The 26,834-nt window shown below is 48.5% G+C and overlaps 1 protein-coding gene across 2 annotated transcripts in view; it reads right to left on the reverse strand.

Annotated features, from left to right (window-relative positions):
* Positions 1 to 26,834, reverse strand: part of RCC2 (regulator of chromosome condensation 2) — a 613,770-nt gene that overhangs the window by 219,830 nt on the left and 367,106 nt on the right. For both annotated transcript variants that reach the window (XM_069611136.1, XM_069611137.1), the window contains exon 8: positions 14,789 to 14,955. In XM_069611136.1, coding sequence (XP_069467237.1) covers positions 14,789 to 14,955 — 167 coding nt within the window. The remainder of the gene's footprint in view (positions 1 to 14,788; positions 14,956 to 26,834) is intronic.

The following is a 26,834-nucleotide window of genomic DNA, read 5'->3' on the forward strand; positions in this document are numbered from 1 at the left end:
AAGCATGTCTCGTAGGAATCCCCTGTTATGAGCCAGTCGTCGAGGTAAGGGTACACTGGGATGGATAACCTGCGCAGGTGGGCCGCTGCCACTGCCAGGACCTTCGTGAATACCCTTGGTGCAGATGCTATGCCGAAGGGTAGCACTCTGAACTGGTAGTGTTTGCCCTCTATCATGAACCTGAGGTATTTTCTGTGCGCTGGCAACATTAAAATATGAAAGTATGCATCTTTCATGTCCAGTGTTGTCATGTAATCTCCTTGTGATAGCAGTGGGATCACTTCCTGTAAGGTCACCATACGAAACTTTTGGGGTTTGACAAACTTGTTCGCTGGGCGCAGATCTAATACAGGGCGCATGGTTAGATCCTTTTTGGGTACAAGGAAGTAGACTGAATAAATACCTTCTGTTACCTGAGATAGAGGCACGACCTCTATAGCTCCTTTTTCCAGTAGCTGGTCCACTTCTTGGAGAAGGATGGCGAGGTGTTCTGGTGTCATGCATCGTCCCCTCGGGGGTCTGTATGTTGGGGAACTGTTGAACTCTATACAGTAGCCACGGGCTACGGTGGATAGTACCCAGCGGTCTGATGTTATTCCCTCCCATGCTGGAAGAAAGGAGGCTAACCGGCCCCCGACCGGCGATGCATGGGAGGGGACCCGAATCTTCGCGTCACTTGGTGTTGGTGGCTTGGGAGCCTCTAGGGTGGAACCCCGGCCTCCCCCCTTGCCACTGTTGACCTCTCTGATTGTACTGGCCACTATTACTTTGGTAGTTGTTGGCAGAATATTGAAGTTGTTGATTCTGTTGCTGGCGTTGGCCACGAAAAGAACGCTTGTTGCCAAATCCCCGCCTGTTAGCGGGCTTTGAGATTTGGTCCAAGGTCTTTATGGTATCAAATTCTTTTTTCGCATTTCCCAGTGCGTCGTCCACTGCCTTTCCAAAGAGGTTAGACTCTTCAGTAGGCTTGTTAATGAGCGCCGCTTGCGTTTCCGCCTTAAACCCGGAATTGCGAAGCCAGACGTGGCGCTTCAGAAGATTTCCCTGTACCAAAGAGCGGCCAGCTGTTTCCGCTGCATCGAGGGTATTCTTAACGATGCATTGGTTACCAGAGACCCTTCATTAACTGTAGCCAGCAATCTAGTTTTTAGGGGTTCAGGGACTTCCTCGATGTCCTGCTTAAACTTTCCCCATTGCGCATCAGCGTAGCTTGCCAGCAATGTGTTATTATTGGCAATTCTAGTTGAGAACACTGCTGAGGTGGTAATTCTTTTGGCTGGGGCATAAAGCTTTTTCCCCTCTTTATCCGGGGGTGCCTCGCTGGTAGACAGTGGAACCCCAGCCCTTTTCCTAGTGTTAGTCACCACTAAGGAGTCCGGGATTGAGTGACCCTTAATATATAGTGGGTCTGATTGAGAGGTTGAGAACAATTTTTCGATTCTTGGATTAACCCCTGTTACTAGTGCAGGGGTGGCCAGTGAAGGGTTGATTCGTCTCTTAACAGAGGCGAGTATTGGAATGGTTTGGCTGGTGGGGGGTTTTTCTTTGATAATCCTTTCCACAAAGTCAGTGTCTGGGGTGACCTCCCCAGTTTCGACCTCAAAATGTGCTGCTGCCTTCCTCAGCAGCGCGTTAAAGGTGGGCTGATCGTCAACAGGCGAAGGGTTCCTAACTGGTGTGGTCTGAGGAGACCTGATGTCTATAATGTCTGGCTCTGTAGACCCTGATGGTGACTGCCAGGGATTTGAGTTACCCTCACCTGGGTCTTCTTCGTACCCTTCCTCACTTATGTTAGTGTCCTCATGGAAGCCTTCTCCCTCTTGTTGGTTTTCATCATTAATGAACTCCTCTCCTTCCTGGAAGTGAGTGTCTTCTTCGGTGAGGTCGTAAGAGTTCATATCCTCCTGAAAGGGGCTATAGAACAACTTCGGGTATTTAGCCCTTGGACTTTCTAGGAGTACCTCCCTAGGTCTTTTAGGTGTCCTATTTTCTGGAATGGCCATGAATCTGTCTAACTTGTCCATACAGGACTGGAACTTCTCTAAGGTCCACTAAGGTAGGCCAGAGCAGTCTGGAAGTGAAAAAGGAGTTTCTTCTCCTTGTATTCGCCTAGATCTGTGCCATAGCGTCGAAGATAAGGTGCCTTCGCCTTCTGAGAAGTGTTCTGGCAGGCTAGGGCTTTCCGTCGACGGTGGGAGCTGTCCCAGCCTACTTTCCGGCGCCTTCGGCGTTTCTTTGGCCTTGTGCGCGTTTTTTGGCGTGTCACTTGTCGTCCGTCTCTGGCCGTCCTTAGAAGATATACGTGCGAGGCTTTCGGCGATCATTCAGTCTGCCAAGGGATCGCTCGCCGTCGCGCTAGGTACCGTCGAGTCTTTACTGGCAACGTGCGCACTCTTACGAGGCGCGTCGCCGCCTGAGGGTTTGGGGTTAGCGCCCTTATTTCCAGAGTGCCCGGTCGCCTGTCGCGGGAAGGGCTGGCGACCCTTACGGTCGGCGGAAGACGCCGGTGGGCCCGGCGCCTCCGTTGGCGCTATGGCTGCCTTCGTCTTTGACGAATGCGTGCCGTGGGGTATGTGTTAATGGTGATTTCTTGTGTGCGTCCTTGTCGCTGGGGTGTTCATCCCCCATAAACTGGGCGTGAGCTGGGCTTGTCGGGGACGGACGAAGAGGAGCGTGAACGCTCCCTCGAGAGGTCTACAACCTCCGTTACGGAGGCCGTGTAATCACTGTCCTCGTCACATTGGGCGGCAGCGGGCGAGGAATCTGACCTAGACATGCCATAGGCCGCCCACCTTTTGACCCTGCGGTCCTTTATCGTTTTGGGCTTAAGTAATTTACAGGCCGCACAGCCGTCCTCCTTGTGATCGAGGGGCAAGCAACGGTTGCACCGTTTGTGCTTGTCCTTCCAGGTATATTTGCCTTTGCAAAGTGGGCAAAACCTAAAGGGCGTCCTCTCCATAGCTGAGGGCAAGAAGTGTGATTACGACCTCGAAAGAGAGGGAGGGGAAAGAGAAAGGCATTCTCGGAGTGAAAAGAAAAGATCACACAACCCCACTCTCCCTACTGTGTAAGGCCGGCGAGGCCAGGCCACGTGTTCGGCGACGCCGAAGGATCTCCTCTGCTCGTCCTTCTGTCAAAGATCCTGCTCGGTGGAGAAACAGCTTGCAGCTTCGTCGAGGGAGGGATCTATGTGTTAGATATTAATAATAATAAACGACCAAGGGTCGAAGAAATCATTTTGCAATGTCTCTCGAGGAGCTCCGCATAGAGGCGACCAATAACTGGGCGGAAAAAAACAATCTGAGGGACCTCGACGCTTGAGGGATTGTGGGTACAACGCACGTCACTATAGGGATAGTGTTACAGACACGCCTTGTTGACGTCCTTTTCGACTACGAAAAACAAAATGCAATACTCCGCAGTGACCACTGGATGTCGGACTATGCACAGCATTTGATTCTAAGCAGATTAACAAACATCAGAAGACAATGCATTACTTACCGTAAAAGCATTTCTGATGGTTGTATCTGCTTAGATTCACATGCTGTGCATAGGTCCGACATCCAGTGGTCACTGCGGAGTATTGCATTTTGTTTTTCGTAGTCGAAAAGGGGACGTCGACAAGGCGTGTCTGTAACACTATCCCTATAGTGACGTGCGTTGTACCCACAATCCCTCACGCGTCGAGGTCCCTCTGTTTGTATTTTTCTGCCCTGAGGGAGCCTTCTAGACGTGAGTGAGTACAGAAAAGAGAGAAATATAGAAGATGTCTATGTTCCTTCCATCCGAGCGGGGAGGAAGGGTGGGCGCATGTGAATCTAAGCAGATACAACCATCAGAAATGCTTTTACGGTAAGTAATGCATTGTCTTCTGATGTTTGTTAATCTGCTGGACCAGCAAGGGGAATCCATGCACTTCTACTGGCCCAAGATGGGGGTGCAAGTAGAAAGTCACTGCAGGAGTTGTGCCTCCTGCCAGTTGTCTGGTAAGGTTGGCGCGACAATCCAAGCTCCGTTGGTACCGCTCCCAGTTGTGGGGGTACCATTTGAAAGGGTAGGGATCGACGTGTCTTGTAGCTGAACACGGCTCGATCTCTCCCATAGCGTCGAGGAAAGTGTCCCGTCGCCATCCGAAAAGCCTTCCGGTGTGTCTTTCGACCTTTGCGTAGCGCTCGACGTGTCTTTCGGCGTACGCTTTTGGGCGTCGGCTACCACGATCCTCGCCAAGCTCTCAGCGACTCGTTTGTCCGCGGGTAGCTGTGGTTTCGACGTTATGGGTGTCGAACGCTCTACGGCGGCATGCGCTTTCTGCTGATGCGCTCCGGCCGATGATTTGGGGGCGGCGCCCTTCTTTGCCGAAAGCCCAGTCGCTGGTCGCGGCTGCGGTTGCGAGAGGGGCTTCGAACCCGAACGGTCCGAGGAGGCCGCCGGTGAAACCTGCGTCTCCTTGGGCGCTGATGCTCTCTTTGCCTTCGGCAAAGAAGAGCCATGGGTTGTGTGCTTATGTGTGGTCTTGTGTGCGTCAGTGTCGCCGGGGTGTTCATCCCCATAAGCAGGGCGTGAGCCGAGCCCGTCGGGGCCGGGGAGAGACGACGAAGCGCGTGTGCGCTCTCTAGGGGGGTTTTCGACTTCCGTAGCGGAGGTCGTGGTATCACATTCCTCGTCACTGTCGGAGGTAGCGACGGTGGGTGGGGCGTCGGCCTTCGACATAGCGTAGGCCGCCCACCTTTTGACCCTACGGTCTTTTAGAGTCTTCGGTTTAAGAAGCCGACAAGCCGTGCAACCCTCCTCCTTGTGATCGAGGGGCAAGCAGTGGTTACACCGTGAATGCTTGTCCTTCCAAGTAAACTTGCCCTTGCAAAGCGGGCAAAACCTAAAGGGTGTCCTCTCCATAGCTGAGGCAATAAAACGTGATAACCACCCCAAGGGAAAGGAAGGGGAAAAGGAAAGGCATTCTCAGAAAAGAATTAGAGATGTCCCACGACCCCCACTCTCCCTACTGTATTTGGCCTGCGAGGCCAGGCCACGTGTTCGGCAACGCCGAAGGATCTCCTCCGCTCATCCCCTCCGTCGAAGATCTTGCTCGGCGGAGAAGCTTCCAACAGCGTCGAGGGGAGGATCGATATGTTTTATATTATATAGGAAAACGACCAAAGGTCGAGGAGATGAAATCTGCAATGTCTCTCGAGGAGCTCCGCGTAAAGGCGACCAGTATCTGGGCGGAAAAAAACAATCTGAGGGACCTCGACGCGTGAGGGATTGTGGGTACAACGCACGTCACTATAGGGATAGTGTTACAGACACACCTTGTCGACGTCCCCTTTTCGACTACGAAAAACAAAATGCAATACTCCGCAGTGACCACTGGATGTCGGTCCTTTGCACAGCATGTGATTCTAAGCAGATTAACAAACATCAGAAACATATATACGTCCATATATACATATGCTAAAATAAGTACAGACCCTTCCTGAAAAGGGTTTACCTTATTGAAACAGATGGCGTAAGACTGCTCTTCCCATTTGTATCTCGCCCGCATGCTGAGACCTGAAACTTCGACCACTCTGGAGGGCACCCAAGGAACGCGCTGTGTCCGAGTCCTCCTTCAAGCCCTTCAGGGCCTCGTCCACCTTCGCCAAACAGAAGGTCTCCCTCAAAGGGCATATCCTGCACCTTGTATTGCACCTCTGGTCTAAAGTTGGTGCATTTTAGTCATGCTTGCCTTTGTAGAACCACACCGTTATTCACCTGTTTAAACCCAGATTCTGCGAGGTCCACCGCAATGTTTATGGCATGATTGGAGGCCTCGTCACCTTCCCTGACGAGTAACATCGCCGCCTTACGATGTTCTTCCGGAAGATGCTCCAACATAGGTGCCATTCGATGCCACATCTCTGTCGTATCTGGCTACTATAGCCAGAGAGTTGGCCGCTTTCACTGTGGTTGCTCCTACCGACAGCACTTTTTTGCCAAAGGCATCCTGTCTTCTGGCCTCACTTTCCAGGGGGGTCGTGCACTTGTGCTGGACCCTCGCCTTTCTCACGCCGCCGCTGACATCACCGAGTCAGAGGTTGGTTGGGAGGACAGACACTTGGGGGTAGCTTCTGGGGCCTTAAATATTTTCTCCAGGCGACCTTTTATTGCCGGTTCCGAGAAAGGGCGACGCATGGTCTGTAACCCCTCCTGCCACACATGATCCAGGATGGGTACCGAGAACACCGACCACCTTCTCTTTCCCATGTGGTCGAAAAGAAAGCAGTCCTTTCTCTCCTGTTCCTGGGCCAACCCGAATTCTGTACACGCTTTGGCCATCATGGCGTGAAATGACCCAATGTCGTCCGGGGGAGACGGCTGAGCCGGGCTTCTCGGGGTTTCTAATTCCACCTCAGACTCCCAGGTTGGATCCCTGGAGGGGGAGAGTGAGACATCCGATAAGGTTCTCCTGTCCGAGCCTGAATCTATCAGTTCTCCCTCCTCGTGGCGTGCAGCTGAGAGGTCTTCACCCGCTGGCACTGCGGGGGGGGGTTGATTGAGGTGGCCGACGAGACGGGCACGGTTTGTCGATGGCCGACCTGGCCTGAGTTGCTTGAGGTAGCCTCTCGTCCAGTGTCTTCAACAAAGTCTGACGTAGATAAAACCTCCAGCGACAAGCGTGACTGCGGATTGAGAAGAGGGGTAGACCTTGGAATGCTGGCTCCCCCGGAAGGAGGCCTGGTAATTCCTTGTAACCCGAGGTCTGCAGGGCCAGCTACTCTCACATCCTCATCTCCCGAGGACACCGACAAGGCCGCCTATTGCTGCAGTAGGGTCTCTGGCAAAACCGGGTTGAATACTTCTGGTCGCCACGCCTCTTGTGGAATCTCCGTCGACGAGGCTAAAGCTGGCCCCGTCGTCACCATCTGCGGTCCAAGAATAGTTGAGACCAATTGTGTCAGTGGCAGAGAAGGGGTCGACGACTGCCCTGCCGTCGACGGTGGTGGTCATGTAGGTCCCTGAGGCGTTCCCGCCGTTTCCGAACTTGACCTACGCTTCTCGACTCGAGGTCGATCTATGGTGATCGCCCGAGGAGGATTTTGACTTTTACTTGGTCTTTCTTCGTCGAAGATGAGGATGACAAGGCTTTCTTCGACGAGGAATCCTTAGAATGGCTTCTCGATGATTCCTTCTCCGCCGGTCGCGATTTCTTCACCGGGGGTTCCGACGATGTCGAGCGGCGCGGGGCCCCTGAAGATTTTGACGCTGAGGCCACGCTGCGTGTGGAGTCTACCTCCGAAGGCGGGTATGCCCCCGCTCCATCGTTTAACCATGCCACTAGTCACCGACTTCGATCTCTAAGAATCTTCTGGGAGAAGCCCTTACATATGTCGCACTTGTCTGCCGAATGATGAGGGTGTAGACAATATATGCAATCCATATGCCCGTCCCCCTCATACACTTTCTTCAACCCGCACGTAGCGCACGGGCGGAACAGCGCTTTTCCCGACATCAGTACAAAACTCCAACAGCACAAAATAGACTACACGAGGTGCTCCCACTACTTTGGAGACGGTTGAAATCTGAAGGGAGCCACGGGGGGAGGGGCATTTATACCGCTACGTCCTAGTGGGGCATGCGTGGGCGGCCCCAAAAACGACATAATTAGGACACAAAAGTGTCGAAAGTTTTCCTATGGGAAACGGCTTTATAAGTGTAGCGAGGGTTCCCAGTCTGTCGACGGGGAACATTCTAAGCATGTGAATCCATGAACGATCCAATGCTGCAGAACCGCTAGGAACCAACGTCTTTAGCTGCATCTTTTCTTCATATTAAGGTACTGTGCCAACCCGATTGAGAGATCTTACCTCTCGCGGTGAAAGTTGGTGAAACTTTCCCCAACTTGCAGGCCTAATCAGCTTGTGACCCAACATATGATTCTCTTTCATACAAACTACTTTTGAGAACTTTGGTAAAGACTTCACTGTTTACTACAAGAATGTAACGCTCACCTGACTCCCACGGAGGCGCTGGCCTGGTTCGCGCTGCTGTGACCTCTTCTAAGGTGATGCGCAGGGTTCGGAAGACGGACTGGACCGGGCCCCCAAATCTGGCTTGTCTGGCTCGCAGAAGTATCCTTCTGTAGGCGAAAATAGGGGATTAACTGTCTGCGGGGTAATGCAATCGGTCTCCCACTTTCCCCTCTCACCCTCCTCGAAACCCTTCTGTGATTCCCCGTAGCACCTCACCTTAGGGTCTGGAAGGACGAACTCTCCATCCTGCTTCTGATGCAGAGGCGCGTTGGTATCCAGTTACTTCACTGGATTTTCGGATTGGTGAGAACCAAACTTGCTTGGCTTCCAGGTAAGTTTTTTTTGATAAGAGGTTCCCCCTTGTGTTCATGCATTAATGTACTAATGCTAGTGTCTTTTTCCCCATAGGGGCCGGGGTACGGAATGCCGGGGTACAGGCACCGACCCGAGATGAGAGGTGAAATCCTTGCAGAAATCAGGTAAGTCTTTAATGAGCGTTTTTTGGTAATGTCTTTTCATTCGCTCATTAACGCTGATGTCCTTTTTTCCCCTTAAGGGCCAGGGTCCGGAAATGCCAGGATGCGGCACGGACCCGAAATGAAGAGGGAATGAATCAACAGGTAAGTCTTAACATGGAGATTTAGCTTTCCTTATTCCCTTCTCTCTCTCTCACCTTTTGTTCTTGCCTTTTTCTCCCTCGGCGCTGGGGCGTGACTGCGAATCCGGATGATCGCTGCTTAACATGGAGGCGCCCTGTAAAGGTGAGTGGAATGCGGCGCTGCAGCGATCCACGCGATGAGCTTTTAAATAAAAGTCTTCCTTTTCAGGATTGTCGGCGAGATGTCTCCGGGATGCGGATTTAGCAGGTAAGGACTTTTCCTTCTTCTGTTCTCTTCTTCTCTTCCTTTGCAGGTGATCCACGATGCTGTCAGGATGCAGGAGCAGACACGGTGAGCGTCCAGCTGCTAGATGCAGAACCACGCGAAGCACGTGTGGCTGTTCGGGTGGGGTTTAAATAGCCTTGGAAGAAGTTCCAGGTATGTATCCTTCCTCCAATCAGGTATGTATCCTTCCCCGACCACGCCCGGATGGTAAATTAGTCCCACAGGTAAAGTAGTTCCTTTCAGGCCTCAAGGAGGCCGGGATCCTGCAGCATGGTCTGCATCAGGTAAGTGCACCCAAGCACTCCCATAATGAGCCTGGCGCCTATGGCGCCAGGACTTGTGTCTTTTATGAGCCTGGCGCCATAGGCGCCAGGACACTGTCCAAAGGGCCCCTATATGGGGTTGCTGGGTCTTTCCTTGGGGACTGGATGTCCGCTTTCGGGGGACGCAGGGCTTGAACCGGCTCCCCGGGAGCGGGCATCATGACAAAGAATTGCTCTTTCTTATCCAAGACACTAGCCCATTGACTTTGGCCTAGGCCTATTGAACTGAATAGAGTCCTCTAGTGAACAAAAATTATTTGCACTGCCTAAGAAAGTATTTGTGATCTATTTTATTTACTTGTGCCTTTGTACTCCTAATAAAAGTGAATGAAATACCATTTTGCTCCTATTTCAGGGGAGCCGAATTTACTCAGAAACTGATTGGTTTGGTACTGAAGTGTGTGTGTGTATGATATTAAGTTGCCTCCTTCTAGCGAATGTTTTCTAAATGACTGGGTAATAAATAAGTGTTTTACCAAGAAACCCTGAGTGTAAGTATCTACTTGAACCACTGTGATTGTAAGACCTCTGTGTAACATCTTTTACTGCTCACATTCCCTCTTGAGATAAGCCTGGCTGCTCCGGTCGCTACTAAAAACTGTGTAATACAGACTTCTACCAAAGGTTGTTTTGCTTACACCTTTAGTCCTAATTGTAGGTGGTGGTCCCAGAAGGTACGGCATGCAATTCTGCCTAACTCTATGGCTTGTGTCACAGCCTGGGAGGGCTGTTTAGGCACCCCCCTAACCTCCGCCCCACCATGTGTGGCGGAAATAAGGGTGTGAGGCTGTTTCCTCCCTTCTGGCGCTCCCGCAGACTTTGCCAAAGTCACTGAGGCAGTCTTGCGCCTAGGGTGTAAAGATACTCTGAGCTGCGGGGCTAACTTCATAGGGTCCACTCACTTAGCGTTCGAGAGCGCAGCTGTCACCAACTATTGTAGATGAATTCTTAGCCTGTGCCAATTGGGCCTGCTTGACTGGTTCGGCCGCCTTCTCCTCCGTCTGCAGCTTCTCCAATTTCTCCCTTTGAAACAAAAATTCCACCTTTTCCGTCAAAAAAAGAAAAATGTACAAACAACTCCCAGAGCAAACTCGAGTTAGACCTTGTGAACCACCAAATCTTGTGTCAACACCTTAAATAGTCTGCCCACTTCCCCGACAATGCTACTTCTTGGATCAGTACATTTTTGGCTAATAGATCCATGAGGGTTTTCTCACCTACAGCTGCCACCGAACCATCCCGAGTTCTCTGCGGGGTCCCCCAAGGTTCTTGTGTGTCACCCACGCTCTACAATGTGTTCACAAAACCTCTATTTGACATCCTTGACTATCTGGGTGTCACAAACACGAATTACGCTGACGACACCCAGATAATCAAAATCGTACCTATCACGAGTGATCACACTGCAGACACTAAAGCCCTAAACGACGTGTATCAGGTCATCCAGGCCTGGATGGCTCAACATGAGCTTTGCCTCAACGACGACAAGACTGAGCTCTTCATCCTTGGCTCACCTAACCGACTTAGCAAACTTAACCACACTTTCAAAACCTTCATTATTGACGGCAATACCATCAAGGTCTCCAATGTCACTAAAAGTCTTGGCATTTACCTTGACTCCTCCTTAACCCTTGTGAGACAAACCAATGCTGTGACATCTGCCTCTGCTTACACATGTAAGCTCATTACAGCTTGCCGCCCCTTCCTTACCACTACTAACTGCATTATACTTGCTAGAACGTTAATCATGGCCAAGCTAGACTAATGCAACACCCTGTATCTTGGGAACAGCCAACATAACCTCTGCAAGCTCTAGGTCACCCAAAATAATGCTATCAGAGCCGCCTTGAACATCCCTAGAAACCAACAAATATCTGATACTCGACGCGAGCTACACTGGCTTTCCGTAGCACACAGTCTCGCTCAAATCCATCGCCCTCATACACAAATGCCTTGCTAACACAGCACCCCACTACCTGGCATGCCGGATCTCCCTACACACCTCTGTCCGACACTTAAGATCAGCTCAAACACACTGCCTTTCCATTCCCAGATTCAAACTACAGAAATCTGGGGACGCCAGTTTCCCGTTCCTCTCAGCAAAACTTTGCAACTCTCTGCCTACTACACTCAAATTAGAACCCTCGTTCCCTGCCTTCAAGAATAAAGCCAAATCATGGCTCCTTGCTCAAGACCTGCCCAATAAGCCACACCATCACTAGTACTACTCTGCTCATGCCCTGCTCCTTGCCCTGTCTTTGATCCTTCATGTATCGATGTATTGTAGATTCAATTCAACACGTAATTCATTCATAATCTGTAATAACTTGCAAGTAACCTCGCACTACGTGCCTGCCATTGTATATATCTTTTGTAAATCTTCATGTAATTATTTGTCATTGCACTTTATGCTCTGCAACTGCATTTTTATTTTGTTCCTGTAACCTAAGATACCCTCTGGCCAGGCGTGCTTTACAAATAAAGCAATACAAATACAGAGGAGGGGCTTAGAGAGAGGATGGTCATTGGATGCGGGCAGTATGACCCAGAGGACAGCGATTGGTTTAAAGGAGAAAAACCGTTTTTAAGTGATAGTGAAACGGTTTTTCTTTTACTGAGGATTCCCAGCCTGACGACAGGGAATATTCATGAGCATGTGAATCCGTGCCAGACCCCATGCTGGAGAATGAGCATTTGTTTATCCTCACTCTCCTCTTCCATTCACTCAATTTTGGAGGACAAAGACCTTGTTAAGGTTCCAGTGGGGACCACTGTTTTTCATCAAGTTTGTCCATGTTTTCCTATGGTAGCACCCCACAGACTATTGGTGTGCTGCCAGGGGCCCCAACGGCCCTTTTGCTTTGTTTTGGGTGCACTGGGTAACCCACACTTACCAGGGCAGGAATAGTCACTGTTAAGCAAGATTTTATGTAGTAACCCTGTGGGAGACTACACCAGCCTTGTCCTCCTGGCAATAGGTAACCCAACCTTTGGTATAAGTCTGTAGTCCACAGGTTGGTAGAGCGACTGAGCAGCCAGGCCTATCTCAAGAGGGGTCAATATGAGCTGTAAGGTTGCAACAGTGACAAGTATTCAAACAACACTTATACTCGAGATTTCTTAATTAAATAATTAATTCAACGGTCTGTTTTAAACAAAAAGCCTTCTTTAGCAGCGAGCAATTGGAAACAAAAATACACTTTAAAATACACTCCTTCAGTTCAATAAATTAAGTAGATACCCCTTTGGGATGGCACACAGTTTCCTACACCATGAGGCGACTTCAACTGCTAGGACACTGGACATTAATATATCACTTTTCACACTTAAATTGTAATACCAACGTTGTGGCAAAAGGGAAAAGTTTAGGGAATGAAACAATGGTTAACAAGTTTCTCAAACAGGTAAGCACTTTTGAACCCCCCAATGCAAAGTAGATTAACCCTTTCGCAGCTATGCAAGTAAAGTATGTATGACTTTTTGGAGGGATAGTTAAACACAAAGTCAGAGGGTAAGAAGAGTCTTTCAGAGAGCCAGTACAACCAATCTCACTTGAACAAAGTTTAGGGGAGCTGAGGCACTTCTTGAAGGCGAGTAAAATTCTTGCAAAATGTTAAAGAGTATTGTTGTAAGAAGAAATCACTGTTGGGCCACAAGCCGGGAGGCTTGTGAAGGGCAAAGCTGCAAGCAACTCTGCAAAGGGCATCAAATGCAAGTCTGAACTGAAAGCAAGCAAGCTCAGAGGTAAGCACTCCTTAGCTCACAATACCTTAGGCCTGAAGAAATGGTTCCAGCTGGCTTCTGTTCCTCCTGTGGTTCCTGCAGATCCTGTTGTTCCTGAGCCTCAGTCGTGGGGACAAGAAGGACGGCTGGGGACTCCTGCACTCGATTTGAAGGTCGGTGGCAGCAATGGGTGCCAACAGATCAGCGGCTCTTCGCTGTTTCAGCTACTCGCAAATAGCACCACCACGGTTCTTTGACACCTTGTGGGCTTTCCTTGCTTCTGGGGTCCAGCTCTATTGCAGTGGCTCAGGCTTGGTCAGACCTGCTTCAAGGGAGTTTGGAGGATCTTTCTGGAGCTCGGGTCCAGCTTAAAAATTATGCACTCCATTTTGGTGTTCCTGTCCCCTGGCACTCAGTTCCTGCAGCAGCAATGGTAGTACAGCCAGCAGAGAGGAGTTTCAGTAGAGTTCGTCTTGGGGTCGATTGGTCCCACCAACCCAAGGGGAGAAGTCATCCTTTCGGGGCTTCTCTAGTCGATGTCGAAATAGGAGCTTCAGCACTGCAGCAGGGCTTCACCGGGCAAACCAACGGTCCAGGAGGTGAAGCAAGATGCTCTTCCAGTTTCTTTCTTCGGTTCCTTCGTCCAGTGGTCGACTGCCTTCCTTGCAAAAGACCGCCTTTTATGCAAGTCATTCCCATTCATTTGCAGCCGGGCTGTCACTCAGACAGCAGGGTGGCTGGCCTCCAAGGGCAGCCAGTGGCCAATCACCTTTGGGTGCATTCCTGTAACCAAGGAGACTAAGCACAGGGAGTTTCGGGCACCTCCCTCGCTTCCTGCCCTGCCAGACACGCTGGGGCCAGAGGCGGGCTTCACCAGTGAACCCTGCCAAAGACAAAACTAACAAATGGACCAAACCTGGTATGGCGCGCAGAGTAAATCTCAAGGATTGTTCGACCAGAAAATGGCAAAAAAAGAAGACCGGGACCATTTTGAGGAAATGGGAACCCATGGGTGCCTTACCGTGGCTGCGAACGCAGCCCGCGGTAAAAACACACAACAGTAGGAAAAAGTAAGAACCAAGTTGATTTTACAGACACACTGCACGCACACACAATATAAATTGCAGTTGGTATATGTTTATTTCCCAAGAAGGTAGCCTGACACGTGTTTCGAGCACTTGCTCTTCTACTGAGGCTACAGGTTAATGTACATGCAGAATAGGCCAGTACATAGAATTACAGAGTAAACCCTAGGACAAAAAGGTTTCATACCCTTCGTGTTAACCCCCCAAACTAAACACTTGATAGAGTTGGGTCAACATTTGCAGGTCATGTGCTTTGAGGTCACGTTCTAGGGCGTTTGGCATGCAGTGTTTAATGTACAGTTTTGTGGAGGGATCTGGTGTCTATTAGGATGGGAGACGGAAATCTTAGCAGGCAGTTACTATTGATTTTGTGTGTGGCACTGCCACATTATGCTAATAAATACTTTCCAGATCTGCCAGTGTATAATAAGAAATGGCATGGCTTAAGACAATTGCAAAATTAAGCATGTTTATAGTTTGCAAACTGGCATGAACATAACATTGCACACAGATGAACGCAAGAGGTCAGATAAATACACTGGACTATGCGTTACTATTACATGTCCGCATGCTAAAAAGATGTGGATGCAATATGGTCAGCTTCACTGGACTGTTTTGAAGAACCTTGCTTAAAGGTTAGTACAAACTATGAAATTCTTTCACTGGTTAATATAGAGTGCTTGTAAGTACAGAGTCCAGGGATTTTCAAAACATGCCAACAAGCTCCTGTGTTAGTAAGTGTGTCACTCTCCAGACTGGAGTCTCACCGTATGACTGGTACCACAGACAACATCCCGCACAACCACATTAGTGATCGGCAGCACCTGACCATCGCGTGTTTTTTCAATAAAAATGGGGACACGGCGAGGTATCTGCTCACAATCGAACTCTATCCGGTTGGCACGGGCGATAAACTTCCCATCTGAATTGTGGCCTGTCAAACAAAAGAGGACAGGAAATGAGAAGAAAACCTAATATAACAAAGGAACTATACAAATCTGCACCATCTCCCAGGAAAAAGATACTGATAGGTTATGTTAAGCATCAGGCAAAGCAAGCTGTTCAGATTTGTTTTGTAATTCTTCCCCTTTGTTATGGGCATCTATGTTTACCTCGGACAGCACCCACACCCTATGTGATGTGCTGCCAGGGTCGCCTAGGAATTCTTTTCTGTGTCACTTTGGGTGCACTGGGTAGCCCATGTGTCTACCACTGCAGAAACTGACATCTTTATGACATGTGCGATTTTCCCTTTGAAGCACAAACCTTACATGGAGTGCTGTGGGGACAGACTCCTTTTTGTCGTCCAAAGTAACATACTTTCCCAGGCATCCTCTGAACAGGCTGGTGGCAGAAATTGGTCTTCCCTTTTTGCATATGAAATATTGTAGTTTGACTGTATAGCAGCGATAATGTACCATATACTCAAAAAGACATCGCCCCAACCAATGCAAGATGGCATGGTCTTTGTTGGCCGCCCAACCTTGCATAGTGGTAGAGGGTTCTCTCTCCATGCACCTTGGAGGCCTTAAGCTGCAATGGTTCTCCTGTGTGCATGAGCTTGCAGGAAGATGAGGGGGGACTGTTCACCCCCAATCCACATTTTTTCAAATAGGCATGGCTGTTGCTAAGCAGATTCAGGGGGACTGGCTGTCTGCTATTGGACAGGCACCTCCAAGTGTGAATGTCACAAGCTCCCTTATTGGAGGTCTGGGATGACCCACAAACCAAAATTCAGGATAAAATGAGGCAATCTGCCCCCGAAACCAAATCTACCCACTGGCGCTGAAGACTACGACTGAAGGATGCTGCAGGAATCGCCATTAGCTAAGCCAACTCTCGAGCGTTTGTGAACGTCGACCGGCATTGCCTCCATCCCTATGACTGGTGGGACTAACCAGTCAGCTGTCCTGCTCGAGGTTCATCACCTTCCTCTTGTCACCGGAGCACAGATACTTTAATTTCTTCTGCAATCTCCAGATCAAACTTTGCCCCACTGCTAGGAATCCTTTCTGGCTTAACTCATAGCTCGTAATTTCCAAGCTGAAACTCTTTGAAGCATCCACAGGGCTCGGCTGCGACTCTGGAAACCTGCTGTGCTGACGTTCACCAGAAGGAGCCCAAAGCCCAGCCTCTGAGCTACTGAGTGTCTCCTAAGCGGGGTTAATTCAAGGTGTGCATTAAGAAAGTCATTGGTGGCTGTCTTCTTCATGAGACAGAACCTCTGTATGTGGTTGCCATCACTCCACCACTTCCCCCGCCCCCAAACTGTTGGGACCCATAACCCGATGACCACTATGAGACAAGTGTTCCAAAGCAAGGGAATGTCGCCTAGGACAGTTTCCACATTTCTGGGAGTTCAGGGTGCCGATATCCATCTCGCTTGCATGCCCACTCCCCATTGGGTGCAAAGTCCTGCTTACCTTATGTTAGGGGAGTTTTCCTAAAGTTCTACTGACAGTAAGACTTTAGTAAGCAGTGGTTTACAGATTCCCCCACCCGCCCCACTCTTGGTATCAGTCTGTACTAACTCCGAGCCTTGGTAGAGTGGCAGAGCAGTCAGGCTTATCATAAAACGAAGATGCAAGCTTTAGGCAAGTACACTGAACAAAGTACATAAATTACAAAGAAACACTTACACTTAAATGTATATTAAAACATATATATTTACACACGTGTCACTATTAAATACTTAGCACATTAAACCATCACACATAGGTATACCTTTCAATACTTTCAAAAGGTCACTTCATAGTTGGTAGTGGCTGAAAGCATACAATTGTTAGAGGAGTTAGACAGGTCTATCGGTAATACTGCGCACCCACACAATATGGTAATTGCAGTTAGTCTACATACACATCTAAGATGGTGATTTTTGGGGAGGAAAAGAGTTGTAGTATTATCCGAGTAGACCTTCAGGTTCTAGAGGCAGTTTCTTAGCACAGCCAGTCCTTTAAAGTCAAAAACGCAACCCTTGCTAAAAAGCAGTTCGTATCAGGTTTAAAGTTGCAAAGCAGAAGAAATCAAAGTTCTTGTGGATACTTCCTACGTTAGGTAAGAATTTGTAGAGTTCAAAAGGTGCAGGACTTTACAAGACCTCTCTCTTGGCATTATGTAATCCACCTTTTAACAAAGGCCTGTAATACGCAGGGTGGTAGAGTGACTGGGCAGCCAGGCATATCTTAAGAGGGGTAATATGAGCTGTACACTGAAATTAGTAAATACAGGTATCCAAGTAAACATTTTCACACTTAAAAGTATAAATATTTATTTATATGTACACACACAAGGATAATTATACAATCTTTAAAAAGCAGCAACTAATAGTAACTTTAATAGTCAAGGTTAAGATTCAGTTAAAAATAAGAGCAATAAAGTAGGCGAGTAAACTTTTCTTATGCTACACATATACCAGCAGACTGAGAGACATCATTTGAGGTCAGTATTAGCACTTATTTGTGATCACATTACAATATTGAGTTTCAAGGAGGGCAAGTTATATCAGAACATACTTTGGAAGTAGTAAACCAGTTAGACTCTGGATGTAGGCAGTCTTTTATAACAGCAATAATAGTGTTCAACAATTAAAACGCACAGTCAGAGTCAATGGGTACAGAAGTGGGCCTTTTGGGAGACCGGACAGCCAACGTCAATGGGTCAGTTCAAAGTTTTGGTGCCCTCTTTTTAGAGTAATGTTTTTAAAATAGTCAGTAGTTGAGCTTCTGATTTTTCTACTGAAGAGGATCCACCTTGAAGATGTACAAGCTGGAAGACCAGTGCAGGCGAGTGGAGGTTAACTCAATAGGGTTTAAAATGGTACTCCCCATGCTAGGAAGCACCATAAATGGCAAAAAGGTAGATTTAACCCAAGCACCACAGTAACTGAGAATAGAAGAATTGGTTCCGACTGGATGCCTTCCTGTTGCAGTACAGCAGACGCTAGTTCCTTGGCCATGATAGTGGCTACTAACAGGGAGGACATCCGGCAAGCTACTGCAGCAGCACTCAAGAGGGGGACTCTGCAGCAATGGATTCTCCTTGATTCAGCTGCCTTTTGTGGTTTTGGTGCCTTTTTCTCAGCGCCAAAGAACGAACAGCTCCAGTAGGAAGGTACTTGATCCCTCCATCCTTGACTCTGGTAAGGAGACTCTGGATGAAGATAACCTGCTTCTGTATGGTCCTCGGGTTGCCCACAAAGTTTTGGCCTGATTCGCACTTCTGAAGACAAAGCACTCTATGGTCAGGGGTCCATGGGCATTGGGATTATGAAGCCTTGGAAAGTCACAGCAAGTCTGGGGGGGGAGGGGGGGTGAGGGGGGGGGGGGGTTGTGCTAAAATGAAGCTGGTCTCAAGGCTAGTTGGTCCCACCAGCCCAAGGGAGGAAGTTGGCCCTTGCAGGTCTTCCCAGTCGAAACGAAAATGAGGTCAGCACAGCTGCAGGGCTTCACCAGGCACTTTGCAGTCCAGGAGGGTGCTGCTGGCGTCTCTTCAGAGGCAAATCTAAACCTATGTTAGGAAATGGGAGCCCAAACCATGCTCCACCATTTCAATTGTAAAGTTTTTAACCCACACTGCTGCTAGGGAAGAGGTGGATAGACAAGTTGGAAACCTATCTAGGCCTTTGAGGACTGAATCCTCAAAGCAAGTGGAACTCCAGAAAGTCTCAGGCTAAATACCTTGAGACTAGGATCTTCTGCTGAAGACTCCATTGTAAATCGAGACCCAACCCTCTCCAGTGGGTGAGGTGGTTAGGAATCATGGAAAACCCAATAGGTCTAAGGCATTTCTGTATAAGAATCCCTTTAAAAAGCCTATTGTAGGTTCAGAAGTTCTCACAACTTCTGGGTGACTGTTAAATCAGACCCCCCTATAGAAAAGACAAGAGAAAAGTGTCCAACAATACTTGTAGGTCATATAGTTGCAAATGATAACTAATGTTAAAAAGTATCAGAGCAAGAGTTACAAAAGATTGCTGGTGGACTCAGAAAACAAATTTAACAGACTAAAACATGAGATCCATCGTGGTGAGGATTAGATCCTCCTGTTCCTTGTCTGGGAGGGACGAGTGTTGTGTAAAATGTTCATAGTAATTATAAATCTTCCTCGCCTCCGTCAACACCAGAACTTTTTGCTTTTACTGATGGATTATTTTTCATTATGCCTCGGAGTGGGAACCTTTTTCTACACTCACAGAATCCTTTACTCTTTCTATGGGTGTAATTTTTAAGACTCTTCATAGTGTCTCTTAAAAGGCACTCTTTGACAAATGTTTGGCAATAAGTGACTATTGCTCCTGGGTTGCCCTAGGGGCTCCTCTCAACTTTCTCTGGTTAACTTTGTGAGAACTACAGCTCCCAAGCGTAGAAAGGGTCTTTGGATCCCTTTTACATTTTATTAGGCGAGACCTGCACCTTATGTGGAGTGCTGGGGAGATACGGAGTATCCCCTTTTAAATGTACCATTTATGTTACAAGGACAAACTTATCTTTGTTGGTTGGTGGCATTGAACGTTTTATTAATTTGGTGCACCTTTACTGCAGGATATTTGCACTGCCCCGGTAAAGGCACCTGTTAAGCAAGATTGTATGTAGTAACCCTGAGGGAGACTACACCAGCCTTGTTCTCTTAGCAATAGGTAACCCAACCTTTGGTATAAGTCGGTACTACACAAGTTGGTAGAGTGACTAAGCAGCCAGGCCTATCTCAATAGGGGTCAATGTGAGCTATAGAGTTCCACAGAGATAAGTATCCAAATATCACTTATACTGCAGGTTTCTTGATAAAATAATTTTGTATTAATTTAACAGTTTTAAAAAAAGTCTTCTTTAGAAGGGAGCAATTGGCAACAATAAAAATATACTTCACAATACACTCCTTCAGTTCATTGAAGTAAGTAGATACCCTTTTGGGATGGCATACTATTTCCTACACCCTGGGGGGGACTTCAATAGTTAGGACACGGGACATTAATATATCACTCTTCACACTTAAATGGTAATACTGAAGTTGTGGCAAAAAGGAAAAGGTTAGGGAAGGAAACAATGGTTAACAAGTTTCTCAAACAGGTAAGCACTTTCGAACCCCCCCAATGCAATGTTGATTACCTTTTCCCAGCTAGACAAGTAAGGTATAGCTGACTTTTTGTTTTGGAGGGATAGTTAAAACACAAAGTCAGAGGTCAGAAGAGTCTTCAGGGTGCCAGGACAGCCAAGGTCAATTAAGCAAAGTATAAGGGAGCTGAGGCAGTGCTTGAAGGTAGGTAAAAGTCTTGCACAATGTTAAGAGTTTGCTGTAAAAGAATGCACTGTTGGGCCACAAGCTGGAAGTCTTGTGAAGAGCAAAGCTGCAAGCAAATCTGCAAGGGGCAGCCAATGCAAGTCTCCACTGAGAACAGGCAAGCTACGCACACGAGGTTAAGTACCCCTTAGTTCACAGTACCTTCGCTCTGAAGAAATTGCTCCAGCCAGCTTCTGTTCTTCTTGTATGTAGTTTGTGCAAATCCTGTTCCTGTGCCTCAGTCTTGAGGATAAGAGAGAGGACGTCTGGGGACTCCTGCACTACGATCCGAAGGTCGGTGGCAGAAATGTGCGCAATTCAGTTCAGCGGCACTTTGCGGTTTCACCTTCTCGCAAATGGCACCACTTGCAGTTCTTGGACACATTGGGGACTTTCCAGCACTCGGTTGAGGTGGCTCAGGCTTGGTCAGCCCTGCTTCGAGGGAGTCCAGAGGATCTTCCTTGAGCTCGGGCCCAGCTTAAAAACAATGCACTCGATTCTGGTGTTCCTGTCCCCTGGGACTCGGTTCCTGCAGCAGCAATGGAAGTACAGCCAGCAGAGGGGTTTCAGTAGAGTTCATCCTGGGGTCGATTGGTCCCACCAACCCAACGGGAGAAGTGGTCCTTTCCGGGCCTCTCTAGTCAGTCTCGAAATTGGAGCTTCAGCACTGCAGCAGGGCTTCACCACGCCAAGAGGTACAGCAAGCTTATTTTCCAGTTTCTTTCTTCGGTTTCTTCGTCCAATGATTGACTGCCTTCCTTGCAAAAGACCACGCGTTTATGCAAGTAGGTTCCCATTAATTCGCAGCCTAGCTGTACTCATACAGCAGGATGGCTATCCTCCAAAAACAGGGAGCCTGTCAATACCCTTTGGGTGCATTCCATTAACCCTGTAAACCAGGAGAATAAGCACAGGGAGTTTCGGCACCTCCCTCGCTTCCTGCCCTGCCAGCCACGCTGGAGCCAGAGGCGGTTTTCAGCACTGAAGCCCGCCAAAGACAAAACTAACAAAAAGGGACAAAACCTAGTTTGGCGTGCAGAGTAAATCTCAAGAAGGACCTTTCCAACACGAAATGGCGAAACAAAGACGACCAGGGCCATTTTGACAAAATGGGCCCACATGGGTGCTATACTGCAGCTGCGAACGCAGCCCGTGGTAAAAACACACAATGGTAGGAAAAAGTAAACAACTGCCACCAGTCATTTATGGTAAAAAGGGCAACATAAAAATGTTACATGAGAAGATAGACAAAGGGTAACCCCTCTAGCACCCTATTGTAAGATAGTGTATATTTTTAAAATCATGCATATATATTCTCTGTAATGCTTTTGTTTGCTGTTATTGTTATATATTTTTGCCTTACAATCTTATTCATCCTCAAGCTATCTGTAACCTCGCTGTGATACCAAAGGGGCTGGGCGAGTAACAAATGTAATAAAATAAATAAAATAATATAAATAAATAAAATAGTGTGTGCTGAGTCTATAAAGAGAAACTTAAGTAAAGTCAATTTCACTTCACTACTCTTGGAAACAGTAGTTCATCCAAAAGAAGGTATTTAAACCTTAACAGAAATCCAAAGGATTTCTATGCGACACTGCACTGAAAGTGATATGCGTCAATGTAAAAAGATTATGCCTATGGAGTTTGTCAGACTCCAAAACCAAAATTGATTGATATTTTATTTCTATTACGCTAGTGCACAAGTGTTTCGGAGCGCGACAAGGGAGGGGAGGGGAACAGAGGAGAACAAAACAGAGATCTTACTAGGCCCAGTGACATTGAGAACGCACAAGTGCATGGGAGAGGGGGGAGGGGAAAAGTGCATGGAAGGGGGGAGAGGTGGAAAGTGTGAAGCAGAGGAGAAACAGATAAATAACAAATAAATAATAAAGGCAACAAACAGTGGTAATGCAGCCAGCAATTTGCAAGTGCTAGGTTTAAGGCAGCAGACAGGGTAGGACGATAAATGCAGGAAGAAAAAGTGGGGGCTATATGGGTACAGATAGACCCCAGTGCAAGGGGTGGCCCGCAGGCAGTGCGGGAGGGTGACAGGGTGAGCAGGTACCTGGGCCCAAAAGACAGAGGGTGGCCAGGTGCATGGTGCCAAGAGAGAACAGATCAGCAGGGGAGAGGGGGAGCGAAGGCAGAAGAAAAGAGGAAGGTCTTGAGGTGCTTCCGGAACCGGAGATGGTTCTGCTCGAGTTTTAGAGTGGCAGGGAGGCTGTTCCAGAGGGAGGCCCCAGCCGAAGACAGATCTACCCCAGCTCGTTTCTTAGAAAAACGACTGACCCCGAGTGAGTTGGAGGTAGAGGAGCAAAGGGATAGCTGCGGAGGGATAGCTGAAGGTATTTTGGACCCAGGCCCCAGAAAGCCTTGTGGACAATGCAGAGGGTTTTGAATTTAGTCCTTGCATCCACTGGAAGCCAGTGAAGAGATTTCAGAGCTGGAGAGATACGATCCCAGGGCTTGAGGCCAAGGCCAAGTCTTGCAGTCCTGTTCTGTATTAGTTGCAGAGGGCGGAGAGTAGAGGCAGGTAGATTTAGAAAGAGGCTGTTACAATAGTCCAAGCTAGAGAGAACCAGAGCTTGAGATACCATGAGGATCTGGGGGAAGGAGAGGAAAGGTAGAGTACCTCTGAGGAGGTGCAGTCGGAAATTTGACTTTTTAGAGACCTCAGATGTGGGCGGAGAAGGAAAGGGTGGAGTCAAAGATGACGCCGAGGTTCTTAGCCTCGCAGGTAGGGGTAGGAGGAGGGCCAAAGGAGGCCGGCCGGAGAGTGAGGGGAAAGGATGGTGAAGGTGTGCCGATTAGGAGGATCTCCATCTTGCTGGCATTTAGACAAAGATAATTGGCGGCACACCAATCTTGAATGGCAGTTAGGCAATCAGAGATGAGAGGGAGAGGAGGTGGCAGAGGGCAGCCTGAAAAATAGTTGAGTCGTCAGCGCAGCACTGGAAATTTGAGCAGAAAATGGCAATGCAGTGGGCGAGAGTTGCAAGGTATTGGTTGAAAAGCCAGGGCGAGAGGTTAGACCCCTGGGGAACACCACAGGTAGAGAGGAAGATAGATGAAAGGAAGGACCCAAGTTGGACCTGGGAGGGTCGATCTGAGAGGAAAGAGGTCAGCCAGGCCAGAGCCTGATCAGTGATACCCAAGTTTTCACAGAGACTGTTGAGCAGGATGGTATGGTTGACCGTGTCGAAGGCAGAAGAGAGATCGAGGAGGATGAGGACAGAGGGAATGTTAGAGTCAAGGGTGGTGAGCAGATCTTCACAGATGTTTAGGAGAGCAGTTTCCGTGCTTCTGGCAGCTCTGAAGTCAGACTGGTGGTCGTGGAGACAGCCAACAGAATTGGAATGAAGGTTAAGCTGAGAGATGGCCAACTTTTCCAGGAGTTTGCCAAGAAAGGGAGTAATGGAAATTGGGCGATAGTTAGCTGGACAAGAAGGATCAGCAGTGGGTTTCTTGAGAAGAGGATGCACAAAGGAGTGCTTCAGAGGGGAGGGGAAGGATCCAGAGGCAAAGGAGTGGTTGCAAAAATCAGCAAGGGCCAGAGCGAGGGTGTAAATGTGGTCCTTGATGGTTTTAGAGGAACAGGGAAGAAGCCAAGGTTCAAATCAAGTAAAGATGTATGAGAGAGGGTGGCGGAAAAGGTCACTCCAGTATAGAAAGTCTTTAGTCCAGCAAAAAGAGCTGAGGGTCTCTAAGGTAGAAGGGAATTAACAAAATTCTGAGAATTCTTTCTAACAGCACCCATGGGTGCTCATTTTACCAAAATGAGCCAATCTTCTTTTTTCACCATTTTAGCATTGATCATCCTTTCTTGTTCCTTCCCCTGACCTCCGAGGTAGGAAATTCCTTTGTGTGATTTTTATTTTCTGAGGGAGTCCTATGGACTCCCCCGCTCAGGCTCCAGAGTGTCTGAAGGCAGGAAGCAAGGGAATAGTTTCTTCCCTGTAACTCCATTTCTCCAGCATTGGTATCTTTCATTGATTCACATGCTTAGAATATTCCCCGTCGTCAGACTGGGACCCCTCGGTACACATATATAGCCTTTTCCTCTAGGAAAACCTCTGACACTTTTGTGTCCTATCTACGTCCTTTTGGGGCCCACATATGCATGCCCCGTAGGACGTTGCGGTATAAAAGCCCCGCCCCCGCGGCTCCCTTCAGATTTCAGCCCCTCCAAAGTAGAAAGGGTTAAACCTATCAAGCATATACATTGCATCCCGGGGAGGCTGGCGGGCGCATGCGAATCCATGAAAGATACCAATGCTGGAGAAATGGAGTTACAGGTAAGAAACTATTCCCTTCTCCAGCATTGGATCTTTCATGGATTCACATGCTTAGAATAGATTGTATAGCAGTAAACTGGAAGACGGCGGTGAGAATGCAATGCAACATACACCCACCAAAAAATACACAATGCATAGGTACACAAGAAATAAGTTTACCCATATATCTGTACCTCCATAAAGCATACGGTCACCAACAGGTAGAAAACACTCTCCACAGTGTATAGCTTATCTTATTGAAACAGATGGCGCAGGACTGCTCTTCCCATCTGCACCTCGTCCGCATGCTGCCTCGCAAGGCAGTAGTGGCGGGTAAGCGTGTGGGGCACCGACCATGCCACAGCCTGGCATATGTCCGTTAGCGGAATTCCTGCCCATAATGCTGCTGAAGAGGACATTGATCTTGTAGAATGGGCTCTAGGATGCCCTTGCAGCGGCCTTCCGGCCTTGGAGTGGCAAAACGCAATCGTCGACGAGACACACCAAGCCAGTCCTTGCTTAGAAATTGCATTTCCTCTCGTCGACGGACCATACGAGATGAACAGTTGACCTGAGTTCTTGTGTACGATGTAGGTAAAATTTTAGGGCCCTCTTAACGTCCAAGGTATGAAGAGCTTTTTCCGCTGCCGATGATGGGGTCGGGAAGAAAGTAGGGAGAACAATGGACGAGTGTTTGTGATACACTGTAGGAACTTTCGGAACGAAAGTAGGATTAGTTGCCAGAACCACCTTGTCTTTAAAGAATCTTAGGTATGGAGGGTCTACGGCCAACGCTTGCAGTTCCGAGATTCTCCTAGCTGACGTGATAGCAATTAAGAACGCCAACTTCCACGATATGAATTTCATGGGCGAAGTGGCCATAGGCTCAAAGGGTGATTTCATTAAGCCTGCCAGCACTACGTTGAGACTCCATGTTGGTGGAAAACGTTTTACTGGGGGGAAAAGTTCGACATAAACCCCTCATGAAGTGTTTCACTAACCTGTCGCTGAATAAAGGAGACTGTCTCTTCCTCGTGAACCTAGAGATGGCCGCCAGGTGCACCTTTATCGATGTGAAAGATAAACCCCCCTCTGCCAAGTGAAGCAGATAAGGCAGAACTTGCTATGGAGTCACCTTTAACGGGTGTAGTCCTTGTTGTCCTCGACACCACTCACAGAACCTTCGCCACTTATAGGTGTAAGATTTGTTGGTAGAAGGGGCCCGAGCCGCTTGCAGAATTTTCTGGCAATCCTCCGAAACGTCTAAGGTACCAAATTCCGAAAAGTCAGGAGCCAGGCTGTGAGGTTCAGACTGTCCAGGTCGTGATGCCACACCGTACCTTTGTCCCGGGACAGTAGGTTCGGGACCCTCGGAAACGCTATTGCTTGTTCCAGCGACAAGTGAAGCAGGTCGGAAAACACGCTTGCCTCGGCCAGTACGGTGCCACTAGAATAACCCGGCAACTGTACCTGCGTATCCACTGCACCGTCCTCCGTTTGAGGGGGAACGGAGGAAAAGCGTAAAGGAACTTGTCCGTCCATGGGAAGGAGAACGCCTCCCCAATGGAACCCTCCTGAGGCCATCTGCTTGCGAATTGCTCGCATTTCTTGTTTTCCTTCGGTGCGAAGACGTCCAGTGGGGGGTGACCCCATTTCTCGAAAACTTTCGTCAGCTGAACTGTGTCCATTTCCCATTCGTGTATCTGGGCCATACATCTGCTGAGGGAATACGCTTGCGAGTTCCTCACTCCCAGGAGATGGTGAGCCACGATGGATATCTCGTGCTTTAATGCCCAATGTCACACTTTCTGGGCCTCCATGGAAAGGGTCCTGGATCGCGTCCCCCCTTGTTTTCTCAATTAAAACATGGCCATAGTATTGTACATCAGCACTCGTACTCTCGATCCCTTGATGTGTGGTGGGAACGCCTTCAAGGCCCATCGCACTGCTCTGGGCTCCAACACGTTGATGTGTAGGAGTGACTCCGTTTGAGACCAACGACCTTGCGTTTGAAGAGTGCCCATGTGAGCTCCCCAGCTGGTTAGAGACGCATCCGTGACTATAGTTAGCTGGAACTCCGGCTCCTGTAGGGGTACACCGTTGTTTAGGTTGTGGAAACTCTGCCACCACTGAAGAGTCCGAAACAGTTTGTCGTCGTCGATTATCTTGTCTGAACACGATCCTTGGGCCTGTGTCCACCGGTCCGCCAGGAACTCCTGAACTGGCCTCATGAATAGGCGACAGTTGGCCACCAGATGGA

The sequence above is a fragment of the Ambystoma mexicanum genome, chromosome 8 (assembly GCF_040938575.1).
Source record: "Ambystoma mexicanum isolate Mex_15411 chromosome 8, UKY_AmexF1_1, whole genome shotgun sequence".
Lineage (NCBI taxonomy): Eukaryota > Metazoa > Chordata > Amphibia > Caudata > Ambystomatidae > Ambystoma > Ambystoma mexicanum.